General features: G+C 33.0%; 1 protein-coding gene across 1 annotated transcript; it reads left to right on the top strand.

The window, feature by feature from the left end:
• The first annotated feature begins 234 nt into the window (after positions 1 to 234).
• LOC143240258 (proclotting enzyme-like) lies at positions 235 to 24,958 on the top strand. Its single transcript, XM_076482417.1, has 8 exons — positions 235 to 662; positions 3,086 to 3,180; positions 10,067 to 10,222; positions 14,540 to 14,625; positions 19,962 to 20,071; positions 22,102 to 22,367; positions 23,406 to 23,550; positions 24,751 to 24,958. The coding sequence occupies exons 2-8, from the start codon at positions 3,111 to 3,113 to the stop codon at positions 24,911 to 24,913; spliced, it is 996 nt and encodes a 331-aa protein (XP_076338532.1). The 5' UTR covers positions 235 to 662; positions 3,086 to 3,110; the 3' UTR covers positions 24,914 to 24,958.
• Positions 24,959 to 27,778: the final 2,820 nt, after the last annotated feature.

The following is a 27,778-nucleotide window of genomic DNA, read 5'->3' as shown; positions in this document are numbered from 1 at the left end:
ATATATAATAACGGACAATATTTCTAACTTATAATTTCTATAATTTAAGAAAAACTACAAAAAAGACAAGGGCATAGAAAAAAGTACACTCGACAAACTACCTCTTATGAAACTGTCTTGCATAACATGACTTCACTTAACATTTCATTGCTTCAGGAAACATTTCTTAGAAAAGTCGTGATAGTATGACCTTCACGTGCAAACCAATAACAGGCTACCACGTGACTTAACTCTGATTTAATTGCACTTTTGTCCCTCGCTGGTACAGCGGTAAGTTTACGGATTTACAACGCTAAAATCAGGGGTTCTATTCTTCTCGGTGGTCTCAGCAGATAGCCCGATGTTGCTTTGCTATAATTAAAAAACAAATGCACACACAGCTTAACTACGATTTTAATCATCTTCGTTGAACCAGGTTGTTCCTTTCTGACCAGAAATTATTTGAATTGCTGCAGTATTCTTGGAAAAAAAAATATTTATAACCTGTTTTCTGAGAGAGTTCAGATGAAGCATTCGAGTGCAAAACCAGAAAGAAATAACAGCGACTGGAAGAACGACCAAATTCTTAAAATAATTTGTTACATTGTTTTAGGGTGTTAAGCTTTATTTTATAAAATATAGAATCGATTGTCACATCTAACCAAAGCATCTTATTGTTGAAGGTATGTTATTTATACTCGTTTTTTGTTGTTATCTTTGTATTTTTTTATATGAGTTCAGTTTTACAGTTCTCAATGTTTCGTCTGTTAAGATAAATAAATCGCTGAATTCTCAAGAGTCTGAAAGTTTGTTTACTCAGTGACTTCTTTTTAAGTTGGAAATAAGCTACCATTACTAGAACACTCTGAAGAAAACTAGTTTTGCTGAAAAAATTAATGGTGTGAGAAATCTGGTCTGAAAATGCCTCATTTTCTTACAGTTTTTAAATCAGTAAATTGTTCACGCATAGTAAACTATTCTACAATTTAAAAAAATATTGTATTGCAACAAAGTACCGAATTTCTCATTTTGAAAAAATATAATTACCATTTTAAGTGTTTAAGCAACGTGCATAACTCATGCTCTAATCTAACTCGCACCTGCGACAATATTGCTCCAATTAGTTAGAATGGACTGCTTCGTCGCGGATAAGGTAACCCTATAGCATCATCTAAATCACATTCTATAGTGCTTATTCATTGTGTTTAGTCTACCTAAAATATGTTTCAGTTAAGTAACAGTGGTAACAGTGCAGATACCTTTTTTGAAAATGTGGCCACAAAGTGTTGTTGGTATATTGCGAAATCTAAAAAATTGTGCATCTCTCGTTCATTACAAGGTTTTGACAAATGCAGTAGCAGAAACCAATCCTACCAACGATTGAACTAACTAGCTGAAGGTTCATTATTACCATTGAGCATCAATAAATTGCCAGCAATAAGACCAATAACTGCACAATCTAGTGCAGTCTGAATTTCAGGGGCCTGGCATGGCCTAGCGCGTTAAGGCGTACGCTTCGTAATCTGAGGGTCGCGGGTTCGCGTCAAAACATGCTCGCCCTCCCAGCCGTGGGGGGCGTTATAATGTGACGGTCAATCCCACTATTCGTTGGTAAAAGAGTAGCCCAAGAGTTGGCGGTGGGTGGTGATGACTAACTGCCTTCCCTCTAGTCTTACACTGCTAAATTAGGGACGGCTAGCACAGATAGCCCTCGAGTTGCTTTGTACGAAATTCCAAAACAAACAAACAAACAAACTGAATTTCAGTAGAAAACGACTCGGTGTCAACTTTATTATTGCGGTGATAACATACTATACTCCAGAGCACCTTATGCAATTAGGAGTCAACTGTATCTTCCATCTGGATAGAAATCCATACAGTATTCTGTTCATGGACCCAAGCTAGTCGACATGAGATGCTAGTTTGCCTTTCCCCCCTCTTTAACTGTAGTTGAGCTGTTGCAAAAACAAAACTATCAATTTCTGCAATAGATTTATCCTAAAGTCAAATGTTTGAACTAATATGGGTAACAAGTATCTCTCCTTTTTCCAGTAACGTTAACAAGAAAGCCTACTATGTGCTACTTCACGAACATCTAGCTCTATCCAGAGCAAAAGTTATAAACACTGGCAGTAATTTCACTTGGAATGTACGAACGACCCGAGTTTTAGTAGCTAGTATTTTAGTTTCTCCTCCTTGGTTGATATGGAGTTTGTCCTGACCAAATTAAATATAGAACTTATACATATTTCCAAATGATAGAAAATAATGCAGTAGAAGTTCAGAAAGTGGAACTTGTTTTTCTTTTTCTGCTGAAACAAATATCTATTCTAAACCAAAATATGCTCTCAAGCTAAACTGAGACCTCCCTCAACAAACACATTTTATAATGACTAGAATCTATAAAAATGTTTATCAATTTTTTATTAGGTTATTGTATTAACACAATTACGTAAACTGTAAAACAATTTTTTTTTAGAATTAGATTTTTAATGTTGCAAATAATTTTCTATAAGATGTTGCACATATACAATTTGTATTAACCAAATTAATTCACAGCATATGGTAATTTAATGTTTATTGAAATATTTTACTTACGTATAGATTTAGTTCTTTAATCAATTAATTTCCACTGCATATTGAGTTTACTGTGTGAATATCATAAACTAACGATAAAGTCTGAATTAATTAACCAATTTTCTGAAACTAACTTATCGTAAAATCTTCAAAAGTTTAATTTTGCAGTAAAAATTATAGCGAGATTTTTTTTTCTGTTTGATTGAAATCGTATTTAGTTTTCGGACAAAAATATGGTTTTTCTTAAAATACTTTTCCAAATACTAATATTCTCGACAACTGTTTGTTTGTTTTTCGAATTAAGCACAAAGCTACACAATGGGCTATCTGTGCTCTGCCCACCACGGGTACCGAAACCCGGTTTTTTAGCGTTGTAGATCCACAGTCATACCGCTGAGCCGCTGAGGGGCATTCTGGACAAATTATTTGTATGATAATATTTATGAGCATGTATGTTTTAATTTTATATTTTAAGTTATTTGTTATTGAAACACATTATATAGCGTTTCTTAATTCTGTCTGTATTTAGGACAAGACATTTCAAAATTGGTAGAATGAACATCCGTTTAATACCAGTTTTAGTAACGCTCTTTTTCACAAAAGCTGGAAATAATCGATGCCAAGGTAAGTTAGCTACCAGTCTTTCAATTCTTCGTTTAATAAAGAAGTAAACGAAAGAAGTGTAAATTTATGTTAAGTTTGTTAAAAGCGAATTTGTTTGTATAATCACACGCATTTAAAACATACGTTTTTATCAAGGGTAACAATACTTCTTTTTTTTAAGTAAATGTGTACACAATAAGAGAAAATGGAGTAAGATGTTATCAAAAATTACATTATCTGTTTTGAAAAAATAAAGTTGGAATTCTGTAACAAGTAGTTTTTTCCCTTTGAATATATATTTTTGGATATTCACACACACAGCTACAGCTATAAGCTAGTCGTTCCTAATTTTAAACTGGCAAATTGGAAGGAGGCTGCTAGTCAACAGCACCCACCGCCAATTTTTATATGATCAGGTAGTATGATTCGGAAGACACTTTTTGTTGTCTTCGATTATGCTTGTCCTCTTCAGCCATGGAAGCGTTATTATGACAGTCAATTCCTGTTCTTTTATTGGTAAGAAAGTAACACTAAAGTTCATGGTGGATGGTGTTGACTAGCTGTCTTCCCTCCAGCGATTGAGGTAAAATCGTGGAGAAGTATTTCGATTCAAGAGTTTTATTTCAGCAACTTGAAAATAATCGTATGTTTTGTAGTTCCAAATAGCTAGTGTAAGTTAGTAAGTGGATAAATATTTCTTCAAATATAAATATCACGACCACCAATAAGAGCATGATAACGAAAGCTAATAACTTGCGAAACTCGTTAGTGGTCAAGCAGTATTTACAAATGTTTTCAGATAGAAAATACAGGTTGTTTCAATGACGGAATTCCTATGTACATGTGTGCATGTCACCATAACACTATCCACAATGTAAATCAGCTTATTTCCTTTGTATGAAGCTGGTTGTTCCTCGCCATGTTAGCATTTCTGCAGTTTTCACTCGAAAGCATTTATTTTACTATATTATGTGATTGTATCAAAATTATATTTTGTGTGGTTATGTGAGATACAGTATATATATAATAGAAATATTTTTAACACACTATATTAACATGAGGTATGCTTTTATTACAGTTTTAGTTGTTTTGGTGATAAGAGATCAACTAACCACCTAATGTAGCTCTCCCAATGTATGGGTAGTACAGTTACTGTAAGATATGAGTACATGTGTGGGCGTAAGACTGCCTAAACATTACTGAAGTTAAAAACAACAGCTGATCGCTTCCACTAAATAGCAACTAATTATTTCTCTCCTTTTACAGGTACATATACATCTGCAGTTTGCATAATTTGATGAAAAGCGTAGATTTATTTTAAATAATAATGCGTTTATAAGTTTAAGTTTTCCTGTTCTAAATATATTGTAAAGATTAAAATAAATTTGTTTCGAACTATTACATTTACGAAGTGTATTAAAACAGTGTCACATTCTCTCAGCCACTTCCATTCACTGGACTTGATTATAAGGAAGTGAAAAAACCAAGTGGATGAAATGGAGCTGTCTTTCAAGTCTATAAAATATTATTGATCAATGACTAAATAAATACTGGTTAAGTGGTTAGGGAGCTCGACTCGTAATCTGAGGGTTACGGGTTCGAATTACCGTCACACCAAATATGCTCGCCCTTTAAGCTGTGAGGGCGATATTACGTGACGGCCAATTCAACTATTCGTTGGTAAAAGAGTAGCTCAAAATTGGCAGGGTGATAATGAATAGCTGTTTTCCTCTAGTCTTACACTGCTAAATTAAGGATGGCTAGCGCAGATAGCCCTCGTGTAGCTTTGCGCAAAATTAAAAAAAAGGCAAAATAAGTCCAAGCTACATTTCTCCGTTCTTACTCACGTTTAGAAAACGTGCTAGAACCAATTACTAGGGCAGAGAGGTAAGAAAGTATCTCTTATAGTTAGGTATAAGGTAGTAGCTTAGGGGCTGTTGCCTTGGCATGTTGTCATAGAGGAACACTTTCGTACGTCTAAGACAATAGGAGAGGGAGTCGAGACAATGACTTCGTTGTCACGAAGTGTAAACAGAGGAGACGTTGTTGTACTGCTATGACACTTGAGGACAGAAGTTTCCAGTTGCAAAAGAGTGCATGTGAAGGCGTGAATTAACACTCTTACATATATCAGTATTATTATTCATATTATCCATTATTTGAATGAAGCCAGTGTTGCAGCCACCAATATGCCTTATATAGTATTACAATTATCGTCCTGAAAAGGATGCTTATTTAAATCCCGTGTTTAGTTGATTTATTCTGAACTGAAGTTTAAAGAGTATACGTAAATGTTTATCAATTACTAATCTTACCTATTTTTAGATATCTTTACAAACCAGTGTTCAGAGCTTGTTTCTTACTGACTGAACTCCACATATAAGGACTCAGTAAGTAATATTCTTACCACTACAAGTTTGTCATCAAACGATTTCTAGAGAATTAATGACCAGTGTTATTACCACACATACAAATAGGTAGACTCTCACCCTATGGATGAAGCAACAAAGCTGATGGCATATTGACAAAACCTTAACTCTTGTGTTTGCGAAAGGCTAAAACAAGTAATGCTTTCATTGCTATAAAATTGATAGACAAACCAAAAATTGTTTCCATATCTTTCAGAACTTTACTTTATATACACTACAACGTATAAACTTATTAGTTCACCAAAACATCAAATACATTTCTGACAAATAAATATAGTTTATAATTGAAAAAAGAGTCATAATATTAAGAGGACCCTTAGTTATAAATCAAGTTATTATTCTTTCACATTTTATAAATTTAACATATTTACTCTTTTATCATTACAACAACAACGTAAAACCAACGACTTGTAAAGCATACTGAAACATTTATTAACAAAATTTTAAGATAACTACTATTTCATAAACATCTTAGATTATAATATAATTAATTAGCTTTCTATTAAACTACTTTAATAAATTATTAAACTATTAAACTACTGATTAATTATTTCGTTTATAATATATGCATTATAATTTATGTACCATTATGTGAAAACAAACACTAAATTTATAACAAGGTACTGCATTAAAGTCACTATAATAGAAATGAATAAAGGCCTGAATGTAAATTATACATGTAAGATTTAAGTTTGTAGGATATTGACTATTTTAAACAGAGTAGAATTAAGTTATTGGCGAATTATCAACAGGAGTATAAACTTATATTTTCTGACTGACGTGTTTGAGATTTTGACCAGTTGCTGTATGCAAGGAAGTGATTAATCTCATTGAATAGTGAGCATAAAATGTTTTATTCTAAAGTATAACGAATTCAACAAATACAAGAATTCTACACTAACGTTTTAGAAACTATTGTAAAATCTTAACTTAAATGAAATGGACATGTACTAACTAATATGGACATAACTTGCAAAAGTTTTATAAAAGCTAATCCAGTATTTTATCAGCTAAGATGCTTAAATAAAGAGTATATTTGGGTGCCTTGAAAAGAATGTTTTTTAAATTATAGCATGAAAATAACTTTGCACTCAGACTAGTAAGAAAACACACTAGATATTTTTACAAATAAATTTTTAGTATAAATCCTTTGTTAAAAAATCTGAATTTCTGTGTACAAAAGACTTGGACAAAAGACTACTAAATTTTATGAAAATACGCACACATCATTAAAAGGTATGTTTTAAATACTTAGTGTACAAATGTTTTCATAAACCTCGTGTATTTCATTACCAGAAACATTTAAACTAAAGATAATATTTCAGATACTTACATATCTAGCTTAGCCTTACGATAAATTAAACACAATGCTAGTTTCTAACAAGTATATCTAGTACAAGTCTCTATTTATATTATGTTATATAAAATTCGTATTTCATAAAAGCACACTATGCTATTATTAATAATCTGGAATGCGTAGGTTAATCTCAGTGGTATTTAAATATCTAGAAATCATTAGATGACAAATTTATAGCATAAAAAAAGGTAAAAACCATTACTTGTTAAGTTTATATGCATAAAGTTTCAGTTAGCAAGAAACAAACTCAAGATAAAGATTTGTGAAAAAGGAAGATTAGTAATGGTCAAACATTTGCATAGATCCTTTAAACCTTATTAGATCAAATCAACTCATAATGCTAAATATTAAATTTAAAGCAGGGTTTATGGTCGGCTCCAGTATCAGTGGTATTCAGTGTACAGTATGGGATCGTCAGTAAAAATGATACTGATACCGGTTTATAGTATATTATATGTTGAGAATAATACCTGTTACCACATGTTAAGTCTTAACAGCTTTAACTGAATAGCTCTTCTGGTATTTCAGCTTCTTTTCACAGAATTATAAATGTTTGATTTAGTACTTTTGAGTTCGTACCTCAGTCGATAAGCAAATCTCATTGCGAAAATCGGCAATGACATGAATATACGAAAGAAGCGACACCTACACAGTGGAAGAGAACACGAACGTGCCTACGGTAAGTAGATATATGCACGACTATCCCTTACCATTTGGACAGGTTAAACCGCACATGTAACAACGTTTTAGTGAGTTACATTTAAAATTTAATTAAACTGCTTAATTATCATGGTATACAAATAAACTTAACATCAAACTATGTATATATTAAATCAAGTTTTAATATTATATAAACCTTAATTTCTTAATTTTATAAGCAAATGTCTAAAAGCAATATCAGAATATTGGTTTCGTTCTTGAGCCGTCTCATATTCTAGATTTTTTGTATGCCTCCTATAAAACTAAGAAATGTAATACAAAATATTCTCTGTAATTTCATCATCGATATTCCGAGACTATATTTTATACTCTTTGATCTTATTGGGTTAAAAAGTAATAAATGAAAATTTAGAAACCACGTCTACCTCCGACAATTTTTAATTTCCAATTTGCTAACAGATTTTTCTGAGACCGATTTCGTTAAATTTATAACCAATAGAAAGCTTATTTCAATTAATTCATTGCCATAGTCGTCATACTGCGCGAGCTTAAGGATAATTGACAATTTGGTTTGATGTAATAAAATAATTCCCGCGATAACGCGTGCGTGTGTTTTTCTCTTTAAAAAAAACACATCAGGCGAGGTTATATGCTGTGTCACCGAGAGAATCGAACCCCTAATTTTAGTGTTGTAAATCCGCAGACTTACCGCTATCGGAATCCCGCGACAATGTACTGGGAAGAATAATTGAATTTTTAACGGCTCAAGTCACATAATTATAAATAACCGGATGTCAGTATCGGCAAACTGATACTGCCGGTACGGTTACAGTGCTATTTTCAGGGTAGTAACTATACAAGTGTGCAAAGTAAATTATTGACTATAACGTTTTCTTCCTTCTAATAATGGATTATATGTACGATATAACATTGGTATTGTGGTGTTTCAACGTTTTTGGTGATGGAAGAAAACATTCAAAAGATTGGAATTTAACTGCGGCAAATGAAATAATTCTGATGACTTTGAGTTAATTTCTATACAAATCGGACGTAGTGTTTAAAAACAATTGTTAAAAGAACATTTATGAAAAATATTATCAAGGCAGAAATCCATCTCCAGTTTCCATTCCTGAAAATGTATAAGAAATTGCTATGATTTCCCATCCAGTTGTCACAGTACATTCGTCAATGGCTGCTCTCAGAAAGTAATGTTTTTATAGCCTTACAATAGTTATTAGCAAGAAGGACGTCTCAGTGGAAATGATAAAATAAAAACGGAATTACAAAAAAATTTTTCTTATGTTTGCATAAAATTCATAACTTCGATTTAAAAAGAAATTATTTATATGCATTAATGAATAATTATTGTGATAAGTTAGAAATAAGTCAATTATAGAATACTAATTAATGGCATGAGCACATTTACCCAATAGTTGTTTTTATCACACACATAGAAAGAGAGAGAAATTGAGTACGTAAGTGGGTAAGTGATAAATTTATAGGTTTCAGAAAAGTCCCAAAAGTGGTTTCAGTCAGTTATCTGCAGTAGACAGAGCACATTTAGCCCAGTCAACGGTTTCTATCTGTTAAAGATTTTTGTAATGGTTGTAATATGTGTATTCTATTGTCGCTGTTATAACAATTGGCTTTCAATAGCCAGTCTCAGAGTATTTAACGATAATTTTCCTGCTAGACAATTTCTCACTTGGAGATTTTTTAATGTATAAAATATTTCTGTACAATTTATACAACTTATAATTTTGCGAATTTTGAGACATTATAGTTAACTTTCACGAAAAAAAGGAAAATTGTTGAGATAGGTTAATTGTGATCATAGATTTTAGTAGGTGGAAATATCGCCCTTACACAGTTATGCTTTTCATATTAAAACTGTTTGGGCGTGGCCTATCAGTAGGGTATCTAACAATTTAAGGTTTGCGAATTTTGCTGCCAAAACACGTTTCACGTTTTAGATCTGTTAGTATCCTATAAAGGTTAAGATGAAATTCCATTTTTCGATCAGAGAAAAGTATCCAAAGAGTTGACGTTAGATGCTGTATGTGACTTGTTTTCTTCTCTTTAATCTGTCAGTTCAAACTAGGAGATAATTAACGCAGATAGTTTTTTTTTCAAACCTTGCGCTAATTTGCAACAGTATCAACAAAATTTATGTATATAATTGTAAATATGAAAGAAAAACGGAAACTGGAACAATTTGATCTTTATAAATTTGCAAGAAATGTTTCTAAGAAGCCTATATTGAATACAGATTTTAAAATAATCGGAGGTGTAAACAAAAAAATTGTATTATTCAAATAAAAAATTTACGAATAAAGGCTATTTTGATAATGTCAGAACTCTGCATATTTATAACATTAGACACAAATTTGATATTAAGAATAGTACTGTTTCGTTTTCCATCTTATATTAGAAACTCTAATATATGCCAATATTCTTGCAGCTTCACCCACGGGACCTACATGCATAACCACGTCTTACAAGGGATCATGTGTGGCAGTAAGAGATTGCCCTCAAACTTCTGGCATATCACTTGATGCAAGAGTAAACTCTGTATGTGGAGAGGAGAAGGTATGCTGTCCTGATGAATTACTCTCTGGTAAGTTTTAGATTAAATAAAATACATAAAATAACACAACTATCGTCAGAGGATTTTTTTATACCTGAGAATGTGGAACTCTGCAGCTACTAAAATTACATTTTGTAACTAGGACTAGTAAAACAGGAGGATAGATTATATATATATTAAAAATGTATTAGTTTTTTTCAATTTTATTTCGTACAGAAGTAAACATGAGAAATTGGAAACGACTATTAAAAGTAGCATAGCAACAATAAAAGGGATATGTTGAAAAAACTTTCTAAAGGAGAAGAGGTGTGCTATGTTTAGATATTCACTTCAAGCCTCATAGCTTTTATCATTAATAATTCATTTAGTATCATGTTTACAGTTAATGATCCAATGAGCACAAGTTACGTACACATAACTTATGCCACTGTAAGGGAAGACTGGCAATGAATAATTAGTGGTGATGAGATAATAATTATGCGAATGAAAAGTTACTTAATGAATGTGTTAAAACAATAGATAAAACTACTGAATTTTGCGTGATGTCTTAACTAACTTTCACTGTACGACATTATGATGCACACTTTATAGTGTGTACAATAAAAAAATATAAATCTAGAACCACAAACGTTATTTACGGAGCAGAAAAGTTTATATGAAAATAATTACGAAGTTGTTTGTCTTCTGCTAACAAGTTATTTCTAGTGACAGTATTACCATAGGTTTTATATTTTTGCTCATTACTGTTTGATATAAATATTACTATATTAGACAGGATTATATAAGGTATAGCGGAAAACAATACTTTGCTATATCTTAAAGTACAGGGTGTTTAGAAAGTCACTGTGCAGTTTTGTAATCAGCATTCATTCAGTCTATTTCAAGCCAGCAACTGATCACAGTGTTTAGAAACAAAATATGAAGGATCCAGGACTGTATTGATATCAATGGGGTCACTTTCAACGTTGTTTATAATTGTCATTCATATTTACCTCCTGTTATCTATATTGAAACATGTTTGTTAATAAATATAAGTGCACAGTGACTTTCCGAACACCCTGTATAAAATTTTAAAACGAGTAGAATACGAGTATAGTAATAATGCATGCAAAGAGGGTAATAAACTGTCATGATACAGAAACCTACTGCACCCAATATTAGAGATTTAAATGAACAACAAACGGTTTATGTTAAACTGGTATTTCTTGGTATTTTCAGAAATGCTATTGGTGGCAATATTCTGAATAACTTTCAGTAATATATTCAGGTCACTGTTTGTTTGCAATTAAGCACAAAGCTACACAATGGGTTATCTGTGCTTTGCTCACAACAGGTGTCGAACCTGATTTCTAGCGATGTGAGTCCACAGGCATACCGCTGTGCCACAGGACACATCCCTGATTTTAAAGCTGCAGCAAAAAGGACGATAATTAAGGTTATGGAAAATGCGCTTGATTCACGTTACAAGAACATAATGTCAATATAGAATTAGACAAATTACAAAGTATTTTGTGTTTGGGAATGTAGAAAAGTCAACATTTAATTATATACCAATATGTAATTGAGTGACGTTAAATATCAAGTACGTTCTATGTTGAATATCAAACTGACTGTAATTATGTGTTTGAAATACGAAACAAAAAAAAACTTTATATTTCTGTTTTTGAAGCTATAATTACCTTAAAATCCTATATTCTAATCTAATTCTATTTTTTCAGCGATTTTTATAGTAAGTCATACGTGACGATTTGAATTTTTAGATGATCTTTCAATTTCTGCAAAAACTATTTGTCTTTGTATTTTTATGATAAACACAAAGCTACACAATGGACTATCTGTACTCTACTCACCACGGGTATCAAAACCGCAAACATACCTCTGTGCCACTGAGGGTAGCCCAAATGAGATTTACACTTTGGAGCTGTTGACGCACTATGACCGTTTGGTCGGGCAAGAGTGACTCAGGATTTGTGGATCAGTGCTCTTGAATAGCTCTTTTGTCTCTAGTTTATCAGTTCGAAATTTGGAACAGTTTTGTACAGACTTACTAGAAAATTCTTAAATAAACAAGACTCGCTTATGGGATTTTCAGCAACATAAAACTGCTGTCAGTTTTAGGAGGTTTTTTGACGAAAATCTCTAAAAGCAACGTGTCATGGGTCAAAGGCCATCTGATAGGATTTGTTGACTTGCATTCAAAATTGTATTGAACTACTCTTTTGTAAACTTATATCATTAAGTTTGGTATCAAACTGTAGATTATAATTTAAGCTCTTATGTTATACATTACTTAATTTCTCACTTTAAAATGAATATTAAATAAACACATAAAACATCGATTTCTGTGTCACATGGTATGTTGAATGTAGCATTGGTTCAAATATTTAATTTGTGATGTCAAAATACGAAGTATATAGTTTTACGAATTAGAAACTAATAATACTAATATCTAAAAACTAGAATGTAAAATAAAACCTTCTATCTTTTCTATATTACGAGGTATCACTAATGTACTGAATCAAACACAGTGACCCTGATCATCTTTTTTCATTTTTGGAAACGGTCCATTATATACACTTACTTTTAGGCCCGGCATGGCCTAAAGCGTGTTAAGGCGTGCGACTCGTTATCTGAGGGTCGCGGGTTCGCATCCTCGTCGCGCCAAACATGCTCGCCCTTTCAGCCGTGGGAGCGTTATAATGTGATGGTCAATCCCACTATTCGTTGGTAAGAGAGTCGCCAAAGAGTTGGCGGTGGGTAGTGATGACTGGCTGCCTTCCCTCTAGTCTTACACTGCTAAATTGGAGACGGCTAGCACAGATAGCCCTTGAGTAGCTTTGTGCGAAATGCAAAATCAAAACAAACAAATACATTTACTTTTACATATTGCATGTGAATTACTATTCAAAATTTAGAACTGCTCAGCTTGTGGCTTTCTCAGCCATTTTGAAATATAATGGAGTCGTCTCTTTCTTCCGAGACAAACCATCGTACTGGTGAGGTGGTTCTTTAGCCTGTTTGAAATTTTGTATTTTTAAGATCCAAATACTGTGCGTGTGTTTTTCGTATAGCAAAGCCACAGAGGGCTATCTGTTTAGCCCACCGAGGGAATCGAACCCTGATTTTAGCATTATAAATCCGGAGACATACCGCTGTACTAGTCGGGGCGACTCAAGTACAGCTCAGTTACTAAAGTTGATAAATTATAATGGAAATGTGTGGTATCGATATAGTAATTTGTGATTTTTATTATTATTCTAATGTATGCGTATATAAATGAAACCTAAAAAAGTTTTTTCCACCTAGCTCGTATCTACGAAATCCTCCATGAGAGTAATTATTTTATGATTTTGATAATGTAAGCATATGTTTACAAAATGTTAAAGGTTATAAGTAAACATTAAAAGCTTTTGTATACAAAATATAAGGTTTTCAACTAAGTATTGAGACACTTTAAATACTTTGTTGTATTTTTTTCTTTCAGAATGTTGAATGTCCAACATACATACTAATTTTTGTTTTAAGATTAAGAATACTTTTATGCATCAGAAAAATTTTATAACTTCCAGATAATTATCAAATGTTTTAAGGAAGCAATTTTTTTTCTGTTATTTTCGCTATCGAATCGAATCTTTGGACGTGTTAGATAAATTTAACTGCTCTTGTAACCACCATAAAAAGTTAGGAAAAAATACAAATTAGGCTTTTTTCCTTTTATAATGACTACAAACTTTGACTTAAAACAACTCAAGTGTTTAAACTAAATAGTTTATATGTGATAACATTTTACATATATACATATTTATTATTTTTATCGTATTGACACTTCATCTGTGCCTGGCTAATAATACAGAAGTTACAATAATGAGACCACGAATGAAAACTGATCTTTACAAAGTGACCAGTCTTGGCTGTATTTTAACGGACTAATATTGTGTAAAATACAGTTGCAATTCACTTACGCTATAGTTTGTATGTATATACATTATTACAGCTTGCAAATAAGCGGTTAAATTTATTTTTCTTAAAATATATAACATTAGGCGGATGTGCAAACGTAACCAAACAATGTTTTTGTTGTATTCTTCTTTGATACTTGTTTTATACAGATTTATATTTAAATGTAACGAAACAGTGTTTTTGTTGTCTTCTTGTATGGTTCTTCCTTCCGACAGTGGAGATCTGATCATGTTCATAAACCAAACTCTGTAATCATGTACGCTGAAAGATGTGTCTTAATCCAAATTTTGAAACTATTATATAGCATATGACATTCTGATACATGAAAAATGTGTTGTTGTTTTCTTATACATTTATAATCGAATTATTTTTTTTAATTGTTTTCAGTGTGTGGAAAAAAAAAATTCCAGACTCATTCACTAAAAAAATTTAAAGAAGCTCGTACTGCGAATATACAGCATTGGCCTTGGACGGTAAGGATGCTTAAAAATTGACCTTTCAGTTTGTTCCATTGTGGTAACTATGCATTTTTACTCATAATTCATTGCGAATTTACTCGTGTTTATCCACACTCGCACATTAAATGCAAGAGTAGTATTTTAGTAAAACTGGAATATAATGAATTTCTTCTAATATATTTAATTAGATAATTTTTGTTGTTGTAGAGTCTAGACTTTTAAACAACGTAGTAAAACTAACTGAACAGTAAGTATTTAGGCTTTGCCTCTCTTTTTCCCCTTTCGTAAAATCGGCGTAACATTCGCTGGTCTTTATTTGTACGATCCCTTTAAAGATAAAAATGGTAGGAGGATAACGTTTATCGATTCTTTCACATGACTATATTTTATCTGGATCGCGGCATAAATGGTGATTTTAATATTTCTGAACATTTTCTGTTTGTAAGTAATAGTAGTATCAGTACAATATATATTTGTAGAATTCATTTGTATGGCAGTGTCAACAGTAAAAAAAAAGTAGTATTAGATGTGTAATATATTTATGAATTTCCTGTGTTAAAACTGCAGTAAATATATACTTCTGTTACCTGAACCTGTGAGCAGCGTTAGTAGGAAGTAAAATGTTTATTAAACCGAGTTAAAGTAGAATAAAATACGTATATTAATTACGTAATTTTTCTAAGCAAAAACGTTTGTCATAGTTAAATGTCAGTTGGATCCGTCTTTATCCTGACAAAAATACAGTGATGTCGATATTAGTATAATATTTCTTGATAAATAAATGACTAGAACAACATAGTTATAGAAGTTGTAGTTCTTAAAAGAAGTGTTCAGAAAAAAGATTCACCAATCGAAACGTTTTAATTTTCATTATTATCAGCATAGGAATCTTCTTTAAATAATGGACTCGGATTTGTTCCACAGCAATCACTCATATTAGTTTAATAAAAAGGACGAATAATTCCTTTGTTATTTATGGTTGAAAACTCACTATAATTCTATATTTTCTATTGAAATTGCCAACAATGTGTAAAGTACTGACGTCTCTAGTAATTCAACTAGATCAAGCATTTTGCTTCATCTTAAAGATGAAACAGTACTTGGATACTCAAACTGAGCAAATATCTAGCTTTGAAGAATTTTCTTAATAAATTTAGAGCTGAAATCAAAGAAGCACTTGTAATTCTCTGAGAATACTGATGTAAAATAACCTGTGGTATGAGTCATAAGCATCCCTTTAACACCTGTAAGGATACGATGATGTTATCATTAAGTCTGTTGACAAAGTCCACTCGGTCGTTGTTTTGTGTACATAGTGAAAGTTGCACGTTTACTTTCAGGTAAACAAAGATATCTGGAAAATGGGTCAAGGTTTTAGGCTTAGTAACTATAGCTGTTAGTAAGTGGTGAGCTGATAAGTGTAGAATTAAGATCCGGAAAAAGATCCGGTTGTCCATGTTATAGAGCTGTTGATGGAACCCACACTGCATGGACGAAAGGAGGTTCTTTGATTCGAGGAACCAAACAAGACGAGCATTAGCCATCCTCTCCACGGCCTTATAGAGATAGCTAGTCCAAATAATTGGAGAGAACATCTTATTTCGATGTTCTTTGACCTTGAGGAAGCTTACAACACTACTGAAGTATGGCATTTAGTAGGATCGCCACTCTTATGGGTTGCATGGTCATTCATCCATTTTTATTCAGAACTTTGTAATGGACAGGCAATTCAGTCCATATGGAATCAACGCTTTCCCTTTCTTTCCATAGAAACTTGGGATCTCTCAGGGCTGTATCTTCAGTGTTACACTTTTCAGTATCAAGATTAAAGTTATAACCATGTAACTTGTTCTACTGTTGTAAAAGAGCTCTATGTCGATGACTTCCACATCTCATGGCAGTTATCAAACATGAGCTTTATTGATAGGCAACTTCTTTTGGAACCATTATTTTATTCCCGTTTATACCAGTGGTTCTCTACCTTTTCTGGCTTGCGGCACACTACAACAATTTGAACATTTTCGCGGCACACCTGGAAAGCCTTAACGATTTTTTTAGGTACACGTTATACGACAAGCGTTAAAAGCCTTAGAACGAAAATCACGGCCAAAGCAAGCGATATTAATGTCATTTGCACATTGACAATACTATCGCTTGCTTTGGCAGTGAGTGTCGTTCTAAAGCTTTTTAACGATTTTGTGGAATAGCAGAAAAATCAAAACTTTATATTTTAACATTGTTTTCAATGTGACGCTTGTGCCTGCTTCCGAGAGCAAATCAAATTGAAGTGAGGATCTAACGTAGACAAACAAGCTCGCATTTCATCATCGACTGTAAGAAGCCTCTCTCTCTTTCTGGCTTTGATTTCAGTCAATGCTGAACACCCAATTTCGCAAAACCACGAAGATGCAAATAAAAGCAGAACTTCAACTGCTTTTAAACTGATTGCAGGATATGAATTTTTAATGGAGATCCAGAACTCATCCAAGCTCTTTTCGGGTAACAATGACTGATAAAATTTGTCGTTTGGTAAATCAATGAGCTGTTCTTCTTCCTCAGTTGTACGATTTGTTGTCTCGATGATTCCGAATGGATAGGTCACCCAGTTATATTCGTCGACAGCAAGTGACGGGAAATAATGTTTTAGTGCGGACTGTAGGTCGCTTAATGTGTTCAAATTTGAGGGACTATTTTCTTCTTTGACGGACATTCGTTAATGGAAGGAAAACAATCAAGAACTGGTTTCGAGGTCTTATTCTTCCACAGCGTCAGCCTTCAGTTTGGACGTTGCAGTAATAATGTTTTCAGATGGTCCTTGGAAACGTTAGTTCAGAGAATTTAATTTGTCAAACAAGTTGGAGAGAGATTGAACCTTCAGCCACCAGATCTCATTATGAAAAGAAAATTCAAAACCTGCTTCCTCAATCTCCAAGAAAGAAATTACTTCAGTTTTTAGTTGGACAAGACGCTTTAACACCTTTCCCTTCGAAAGCCATCGAACTTCAATGTAACAAGTAACTTTTCTTTCTTTGTGAACCTGACGATGACCGAAGAAAGTCGAAACATTGTTCGCTCCTCTACGTAAAAATTTACGTTTTTACATATATATTTTTCTCTACAAATGGGTTTTTTCGACGTCACTAAGTAGCTTTTGTAGTCTGAATCAATCGCCTCACAGAGAAGAGAAAAGTCGAGATTGAAGTGGCCGAGACTTGATGAAATTCACCACTTGAATAACTTGATTCATAACATGCTGTAACTCTTTCGGCAAAGATTTGGAGGCAAGCGCCTCTCTGTGAATCATGCAGTGAACAATCGTAATGTTTGGATTTTGTTGGCGCACCAGAGTGACGAATCCCTTCTTTTTTCCTTGCATTGAAGGACAGCCATCGGTGCAAACGCTGACACAGTTACTCCAAAGTAATTTAATGTTTTCATTCACCAACTCGAAAATGTCTTGGCCTTTCGCTGTAATTTTTTAAATCTTTACAAAATAAATATTCGTTGACGATTTTTCCATCTTCTATGAATCGAACAAAAGCCAGAACTTGAGCTTTTCCACTAATGTCAGTAGATTCATCAACCATAACAGAGACAATTCAATTTTAGGCGCTTCGAAGTGTTTGCAAACTTGATCCTTCGAATCTGATGACAAGTCTATAATTCTGCGCGAAATTGTGTCATTGGATAGTGAAACTGTTTTGCCAACAACTGAGCAACCTTATAACTTGCAATCAATTCTTTTTCGAGCAGTTTCATGTAGTTCACAAGCTTCCTTGATTGTTCATGTTGTTGAGCCGCGAGATTCTCGAAATATTATTTTGGTTTATCCTTTACAGCTGAATGTTTTGTTTCCACGTGTATCTTCAGTTTGCTAGGTACAATCGCCTCGTTCGATAAAGCTGCATTGCAGAGTAGGCAGAATGGTAATTGAGGATGTTTCGATTCCAAAGCGATAAAACCGTATTCGATGTATTCGTTTTTTGTACTTTCGTTTGATTCCTTGCTTTTGATTCAACACATTCTCCTTTGCAGCACTAGACTTACTTAAATGTTTTTCCATGGATAAATGATAAAGCTAATTCATACACGATAAGCACGAAGTTCTGCAGTTGATATAAAATTCCTTCCTTCAGAGTAGTAGCTGTAGCTTACCGCAGAATGAGAACCTGTTCCTGAAAGCAGTTTGATTGTTTGATGCATCATTTATGACGTACGAAGTTCTTGTTGCGCCACAATTAAACTAACAGTCGAACCGTTGCAGTCGAGAATGAAATTTAAGTATGAACTTCTCAGTGCTCGAGTTCAATGAAAACCATCGAATGTTTTGGAAGGTTTCAGAGTGTCTCTATAGTAACTTTTATTACGTGATGTGCTCAACTTGTTGAAAGAAAGTTGAATGTGTCTCAAAAACACCGCGGCACACCTGCACAGGTTGAGAATCACTGGTTTATACAGATGATTCGAAATCAGGTGATTCAATGGGTTCTGCACAAACGTGTGACTCGATGATTCCTCACAGATTCTCTCTATAATTTCCGAGTTCACTTTCGAGCCATTTTTCTTACCCGGACTCACGTGAAAGATTTGGAGTACATAGATTGCACTATCCATACCTCGGCTAGATTGCACTATCCATACCTCGGCCTGGAATGGCCGGGTGGTTAGAACGCTCAATTCATAACCTGAAGGTCGCGAGCTCGAATTTCCCGACAAACCAAACATGCTCATCCTTTCAGCCGTTAAAACGTTATAATGTGACGGCAAATTCCACTATTCGTTGGTAAAAGATTAACCCTAGTCTGACTTTGCTAAGTTAGGGAAGGCTAGTGCGGATAGCCCTCGTGTACCTTTGGGCGAAATTCAAAACAAATAAATTCTCGTTATTTCTTGTTTAAATTATTTCGTTAATTTAAAACAACATTTACATTTCCTAATTAAGTCAGTCATGATTCCTGGACAATATCTAATTTAACTGCCTTACTTAATCCACGGTCCCCTTATAACAGAAGTGATTATGTCTCAGAAAACCAACTGTCTGTGTATATGAACTGTGGCTACTGAAAATAAACTTCAAGTGTTTTTCCTTGACTCTTTGAACATTCCGGTTATATGGAGAGTCTAGAATCAAAAGGAATGGAAAACATGATTTGTATATATATACACACACACACACACGTAGAAGAAAAAAAGAGGTATGACACACATTGTGTCAGTACACTGATGTCTTCACAGATAGACAAGATTAAGACCACAACCAGGGATCCACATAATAATGTGGATCATATTGAAAACTGCAAACTTTTCGCCTTTATGAAACTGAAATATTATTTGTATCAATAATTTTGTAGGCTGCTGTCTTTTATCACGTAAAAGGTAATCCTGGTATACGTTCATGTGGTGCAACTTTAATTACTGCTCGTCATCTTCTCACTGCTGCTACGTGTGTATCGTATGCTGGGTAAGTAATATTTTATAGTTTTGTAAAGTGTTGTTTGAAGCCCAAAGTAATATTAAGAACGGATATATATATATATTATGCAGTTTAAAGTTATGTTAAATGCACTGTAAACTTTGAGATCAGTAACTTAAAAGATTTCCGCTGTATGGTGAAAATACCAAATTAAAGCTGTTAAACAATTTACCAAATGCATGTTTTTAAAGTTAAAATACACAGGTTAGTTTACGCAAAAAATAGAGGGTGTTCTAACGTACCCGTAAAAATACGAATATTTTATGCTTATAAATAATTGTAGCATTTATTAGCTTTGGTACAAAAAAAACTAAAATGTACTTTTATTCTAATAAAATACGTAACTTCAAGAGATGAAATTTTGCAAATACAGTCACGATATCTACAGCTATAAATGATCTAATAAAACGCTTTAGGTGTGGAAAAAAGTTGCGACCAATAAAGGATTTAGAGTGCAACAGAAAGGAATGAAATAAAAATTATTTATCAAAAAATCGTTTCGTTTCTTAGTCGATTATATGATAACCTTGAGTACTCTTGTAACTGCTATTAGTTTCTTCTTATGTAAATCGTAACACATACTAAAATATGTTGAAACAACCGAACACAGTTTTACAGCAGTAATCGATATACATATCAGCAAACGAAGGTTGACATTTAAAAAGAACAACATTTACGACAAACATGTTTATTTTATAAATCATAGGCATAGCGGAATACAACTAATTCCATATTCAGTACCCAAAAGTAGAAATATAAATATTTTTATGTTCAATTCAATTATAAAATATACTTTCTTAAAGATCTATCACAGCCAACTGCGGAAAAATCAAAATCGAAAGTGAGATAGAGAAGTTATAAAACGTGAGCGTAAAATACCTATGTTCCAATGCCGGCTCAAAGAGCCTCTCATGGTTCACAGAGGTTCTAATGTAACGATTAAGTTCCTTTATTATCCAATCATAGTTGAGTGTAGCAACCATAAAAAAATCCATTCGTACACCTCATCTCCCCTGGGGGGATCTTCAGGAATCTTTTTTTTTCTCTCTTTTTTCGTAAACAAGTATTTATTATTAGCGGTAACCATTGAAACCATTTTTTATTTTCTTTCTTAACGAACATTGCTTATTGGGTATATGACAAAAATGCGGTCCAAATAGGTAAAATATCCCATTTGGCTCAGATGTTAACAGCAAAACATTAAGGTTTTGATACCCGTATTTTGCAGAAACGGATAATATATTTTATAGCATTGCGCTTAATAACAAAAATAAAAAAATCTGAATTCTGTACATGTATAACTTTTTCTTGAATGAAAGAACAAATATACGGAGACTTTCGTGCCATGAAGGAGACTCACCATTACATCATTATTTTGACGCAAGTTCAAGGTACAAACAAAATTAGAATATTACATTTCTTTTGTGATGCTAGTACGGGGTATTATATAGCACACCACAGCCTTGATAAATTTGTATTCTTTTGTTCAGGTAACATACAAATAATTTTATTTTAGTTTAGTTATGACATTATTCCTGTAAAGTTGAAACAAAACTATATAACATATAGTAGAAATAATAATAAACAGTCAAAACAAATTCATTTTCGTACCTCGATGAACTAAGAAGGTCGAAACATTGTTCTCTGCTTTATGAGTAAAGTGTCAACACCCATACCAGCTGTTCTGAGATACATTTATACTTCGGAGTAGGTTTCTCGTCATCACGAAATTCATTTTTTACGACAAGCTTTATTGTTGAAGTATTTGTTTTCGGAACAATTTCTGAGCTAAAACAGCAAAAAAACTTTGCCTCACGTACTTGGAGAATCAGCTCATTTGCAATTTGAAATGAAAAAAAAAATATGCATAACGTACTGTGCAGTATTAGTTAGTTGAGATTCTCATTAATTATATTTTCTCTTGCACTTAAAGTGTTATATATCATAGTAATTGTAATTCATAAGAGCTCCAAGGTTTTAATGATAAAACTATCTTATCTTTTTATATTCCGATTAAGAACTGCGAGGAATTTTTCGATACTGCTTGGACAAAATCATATAGAAACTCAAGACTCGAAAAAGCAGGAAATTTTTCTTGAGTCATTAATAACGCACGAGAATTTCGAACCTCTACGGTTTGAGAATGATTTAGCCATCCTGAAGCTTGAAAGACCTGTTGAGTATTCTGACAGTATCAGTCCAGTCTGCCTACCGTACAACCTTTCAACGAAGAACATTGATGCTAAGACAGCCTATATAACAGGATGGGGCCAAACGACACCAGGTATAATGTATATTTAGCATCATTGCATAACATGTAGATAAACAATAATATATATATGATTTTACACAGTGAAACATAAACCTTTAGGGGTTACTTAAGTCCTTTCTTTTGTATCTGTTTATCTCAAAACACTAGCTTAAGCTTACGTGTGTGTTTTAATTGCTTTGTTAATGTATGAAGTGCGGTTGTTTGTTTCACTCTTATATATAAAATTTTCCCTAGTCAGACAGAAGTGAATTTGTAGACTTTTAACGCTAAACTCCGGGGTCCTAGCCCTTGCGATTTACAGAGCACGGATAGTCTATTGAGTAGCTTTACGCTGAAATAAATAAACAAATATTTCATAAATGAACAATATAATTAAATGTTTTTACATAATTCTACAATACTAAGCGTTATTCAAACAAAGTAAAATCATTTCTTATCAATGTAGTTTTGGAACTACGTATTTATAAAATGTAATACTCTAAAGAATACAAATTAAAGCCAGCCTATACTATTACTCGGATAACGAATACCTCCGTTAATCACAAAGTTTCACTTTAAATTAATTACAATACTTTACTGACAGTTTTATTTCTGGAAGATAAGGAATATTATAAAAATATAAATTGTAAAATACTGCTGTCAATGCGTTTTGGATACTACTGACGTATGAATAGACGGTGTAGTTGCATTTGCTTCAGTAAACGAAACGCTCTTTCAATTCGTATTACTTTAGGTGCATTATTTTTATTAACACAACTGCAGTAAGATTTACTAACAAATATTTCGATAAAAACTTCAAGTATTTCTAAGTAGGTGTATTGCACGTTAAATTAAAAATGGTAGCCATCCAACAAAATATAAATTTTATACCTTATTATCGAAACTACTTTAAACTAAAAACAAATAGCATTTACACAACAATTAATGTGTTAGCATAAAGGTCTAGGACACTATTAATGTTCAGGGACATTATTGTATAAGGTAGTATATTTTAAGATTTTAATTCTTCTATAAAAATTGGTGCAAAATAAAATGAAACTTTGTCTTTAGGAGGAGAATTTAGCAAAAATATGCAGGTCCTTCACGTACCCACCTGGAATCAAAAGACTGTCAAGACAAATATGAAAATACAACGACCATTATCAAAACAATGCTTTGTGCTGGTCATCCTGAAGGAGGAACTGATGCTTGTATGGTAAGTGGGAAAAGCTGCAATCATTGTTGTCTAAGTATGTTGTAAATAGATTATAATAAATTTTAAGAAAAGAACGATGTAACTGTTACAAAGAAGAAATTAGATATTTACGTGTAAACACAAAGGCAATTTCTGGAAAAGTAAGATTTCGCTTCTCCATCTGATTTGTTATTACTATCTCACAATATTTCAAATAATTTTAATTATATTTATACATGCTCTGTTGATATAATGCAGACGTATATATTTTTTTTATGCTACGCAACTCAAATGAAGAATGCCTGTAACATTTAAACGAAAAAAGCTGTCCCATTTTGCGTTTTGTGTGCGTGATATTCTAAATAGTGTCTAACCGAAATGTAAGTTGAGTAGGCTGCGGATACACACATCAAGCCTGTGATTTAGACTCAATGCCCCAGCATGGCGTTTCAGGGAAACATTAGAAATTATTTTAGAACGTTCACTAATGTGTTTGATAAAGGGCAAAGATGCACATAGAAGTGCACTAAAGTCAACAAAGGTTAATTCGAACCAAACTGCACTTTAACTGAAAAATCGTATGTGCAACCACTTGTAAACATCCAGTATTTACATTTTTATTACGCAGAAATATTATATTAATTCAAAATCTTTAAGGCAAATATTAGCTATGTGCGCCTTAGGAAAAATGACTAAGAAAGGAAAACGCTAATGATTCAATTAAATAAATAAACCTCGTTTACCAAAATAGTTGTATGATACGAAAGTGAAAATTAGCGGCAAATACCCAAGAGTGACTTAAGACACTCGAATGTCGCAGGTTCGAAGCCTGTCACACCAAACATGCTCGTTCTTTCAGCCGTGGGGGTGTCATAATTTGACGTTCAATCACATTATTTCTTGGTAAAAGAGTAGCCCAAGAGTTGGCGGTGAGTGGTGATGACTAGTTACCTTCCCTCTAACCTTACACTGATAAATTAGGGATGGCTAGCGCAGATAGCCTTCATGTGCCTTTACGTAAAATTCAAAACAAATCAAACCAAACCCAAGAGTGACAAAAACAAAAATCAGAAATTGTAATATCCTATATTTTTTCCAATGTGCTTTGTACAAGTTTTGGTTTAATATTAATCAGGTAAATAATTGAAATCGTTTTCAAAAACGTAGTTTGTATAAAGTTATATTCCAAGATTCCAAACTTATTTTCATATTTTATTACAGTTTACAGCATTTACACAAAATGCAAGTAAGATTAGTTTTCAGAAGAGGTAGGACGTTTCGATCGTTATCAAGTAGAGTTTACGAAGTAAGAAAACATTTGTACATTTTCCAAAATTATTTCCTAATGTACAGGCATAATTCTCAAGTCTTTCAAGCCTTGTAATAAAATGCGAAATAAATACGTCAATTGGCGAAGTGTTCGTTCTAACATTTTGAGTAACAGCTATGCATTAATGTGTATGATTTTAATAACATTTGAATTTTCTACTGTTTTTATACTTTTTACTATTGGTGGGGTCTACCTATTCTACCATATTGAGTAATATAATATACCAATAATCTATGTTTTTGCCTTTTACAATATCCGTTGTGAACAGCTCATAAATTAGATTTTGCCAATTAACTCATTTTCTAAGTGACATACAAAGTAAAGTGCATGAGTAATTATTGGAATCAACAGTAACATTGAATGTATCTGTATCTCACAGCGGCTAGTATGGGTATTAACACTTTTATTGATAAGGAAAGAACAACGTTTCGACCTTCCTGGGTCATCTTTAGGTTAAGAGAGTTTGCAAGTGACTGTTGCCGGACACGTCTTCGGACGAGAGTTGTAATTCCTCAGTTACGACAAACATTGTTATCAATAAAGTCAGAGAGGTTGTGGATTCAATATATAGTTTAAATATTAAATATCAGTTCAAAGTAAAAAAAAAAAAAGTTATGAAATTTCACATTGTAGAATAAGTTGATATTATCGTTCGTGTAAAAACTAAACATTTACAGACGCGCTAAAACCCGTTTGGAAATAACTTGTTCATGTTATTATTGAACAAACAGGCACAATAAACCATGTAAGCAAGTGTGTTTTTTATCTTGCTCTCCTTCTTCAGATATTAGAAGGATGATATTTGAATCTTCAGAATTATGAGTTTTAGTAGCAGACTTGAAAGAGATAAAAATGACTGCACCCATACGAGTTTATCCAATGCAGATTGGTTAGAAAACGGGTTAAAACCGTAGCATGGTCTAAAGTCATGCATCTGTGTAAACGCATTTTTGTTTAGTCACAAATATATCCAATCACTGAACTAGGATGAAAGAGTGGAGAATTAAAATGGCACCTAATAATCAATCAACGACATATGCAAATATTTTCAATATGTATCATAACTAACAGTTGTTGTCCACGAATAAGACAAAATAAAGAATGCTATTATAAACAAGCAAAAGTACCCAACTCCAGTAATGGGAAATGTTTAAATTAATATCTAATTTTTTATTACTTTATGGACTTTAAAATGGTTAATTGTGTTGCACTCTTGGTTTCACTGAAAGCTAAAGCTCTAAGTTACTTATATCACCCACCGTGAAAAGTACTGTTGAACATTTCAGTCATGCTGGGGTTAAGCCGCTCAACAATAATATAAGATAAATCTATATATTTATTCTTTAGGTTACGTTACATTTTAAAACGTGAATTATAGTGTGATAATTCCTAACAACTTAATGTAGAATATTCTGCTTGTGAAATAGAATTTAGGATCAACATCGTTCATGTATGTTCTTCCGTCATTTCAAAAGTGAGTGTTGGACTTTGCCTGCGTGCGCAGCTTTTCAAACTCGGAACCGGAAGAGGTCGCTCGCTGTAAACGGGGAGACAGACGATCGTGTGGACAGCGTTTTGCTTATAGCAAAGCCACAGTGGGCTATCTGCTGAGCCCACCGAAGGGACTTGAACCCCTGATTTTAACGTTGTAAATCCGTGGCGTGTGAACAGACACCACGGTTTGAAATATATATAAGATAGTTGAAACTCTTTCCACCATAAATAAAACGTACAGCAATAAAGAAAGAAGACGCAATAAACTATTTACAACAACCAGTGACTCGCAGTAGTAGTAAACAGGGTGCATTGGCCCACTAGCCATAATTGTGACAATTATATAGAAAATATAACTGATATACTAATAATCATGACAGCTCCAAGTCTATACTGAGAAAACAATGTGCAGCATAGTAGTAATAAGTGGAGCAAATTTTCACACGTATGACGGAAGTTAGAATCCAGAATGAAGATAGCATTAAATACGAATACAGAAAAAAGGAATGCACACGACACTAATCGTTTGTTTCAGTAAATTTATGTAAGATACCACACATGGGAAATAGAATAAAATATGTTCTATCTGTAAGTAAGCAGTTATAACTACATAAATGAAACCTACAGCAAACTAAAACTTGTCGGTAAACGAGCAAATTAAATGTCTACAGCATTATAATAAAAAAAATTGTACTAAAACTGTACATATAAGGCAGAAAGTGCACCGAAACTAATAAATGGTAGCAATACTCCTACACGTGAAAGACAGCATACTAGCCCTAACTAACTGAGCACTAGCAAAGAGTATCACTTGGTGCTCTAGTACCCAGTAGTAGGGAACGAACATGAAAATAAAATGGTGGCCGAAAACATTCTCCCAAAATCGTTTTATATTTTTTTCCACCAGAATCTTACTGGGTTACATAAACACAACGAAATCAACACTTACAGTGGCAAAAGTTGACAGTCGCTTCATACAAGATTAAAAAAAAAATTAAAACAATTTTTCATCTGACTTACTGATCGCTTCAGAGAGCCGAGATCAACAACAACTAAACAACGTCGTCCAACGTTTTCTCTCTGTAAGTGGTTCAATGTTGCTACATATGAATGGATAGGTATGTGACAGTTTCTAAAAGTAACGTATATAGTTTATCCATATAAAGCATAAAAAGTAAACAAACAAGAGTATTAAAAATTATGAATCTTGAAATGACGAAGAAGGAATCTTGCTATAAAAATAGTGAATCAGTAATTATAATTTATAAAATTTGATCCTAACTTTGGTCTACAGAAATGTATAAAGATGTCGAAGTTGGGGTTAAAATTGATAGCTTTGGGATTGTGGTTTTAATTTTTTCTTTAGGACATTTTGTAGCAAGATCCTTGCGTCATTTGAAAATTCATAATTTTTGTTATACTCCT

The sequence above is a fragment of the Tachypleus tridentatus genome, chromosome 2, assembly GCF_004210375.1.
Source record: "Tachypleus tridentatus isolate NWPU-2018 chromosome 2, ASM421037v1, whole genome shotgun sequence".
Taxonomy (NCBI): Eukaryota; Metazoa; Arthropoda; class Merostomata; order Xiphosura; family Limulidae; genus Tachypleus; species Tachypleus tridentatus.
The sequence above is the reverse complement of the archived record's forward strand: the minus strand, read 5'-3'. Positions and strand labels throughout refer to the sequence as shown.

Bases quoted from the DNA above. Each gene is read 5' to 3' on its own strand.
- LOC143240258 (XM_076482417.1), top strand. From the start codon at position 3,111: ATGAACATCCGTTTAATACCAGTTTTAGTAACGCTCTTTTTCACAAAA. The intron at 10,223-14,539 runs GTAAGTTTTAGA...AATTGTTTTCAG, and splicing joins TCCTGATGAATTACTCTCTG to TGTGTGGAAAAAAAAAATTC. The intron at 14,626-19,961 runs GTAAGGATGCTT...ATAATTTTGTAG, and splicing joins TACAGCATTGGCCTTGGACG to GCTGCTGTCTTTTATCACGT.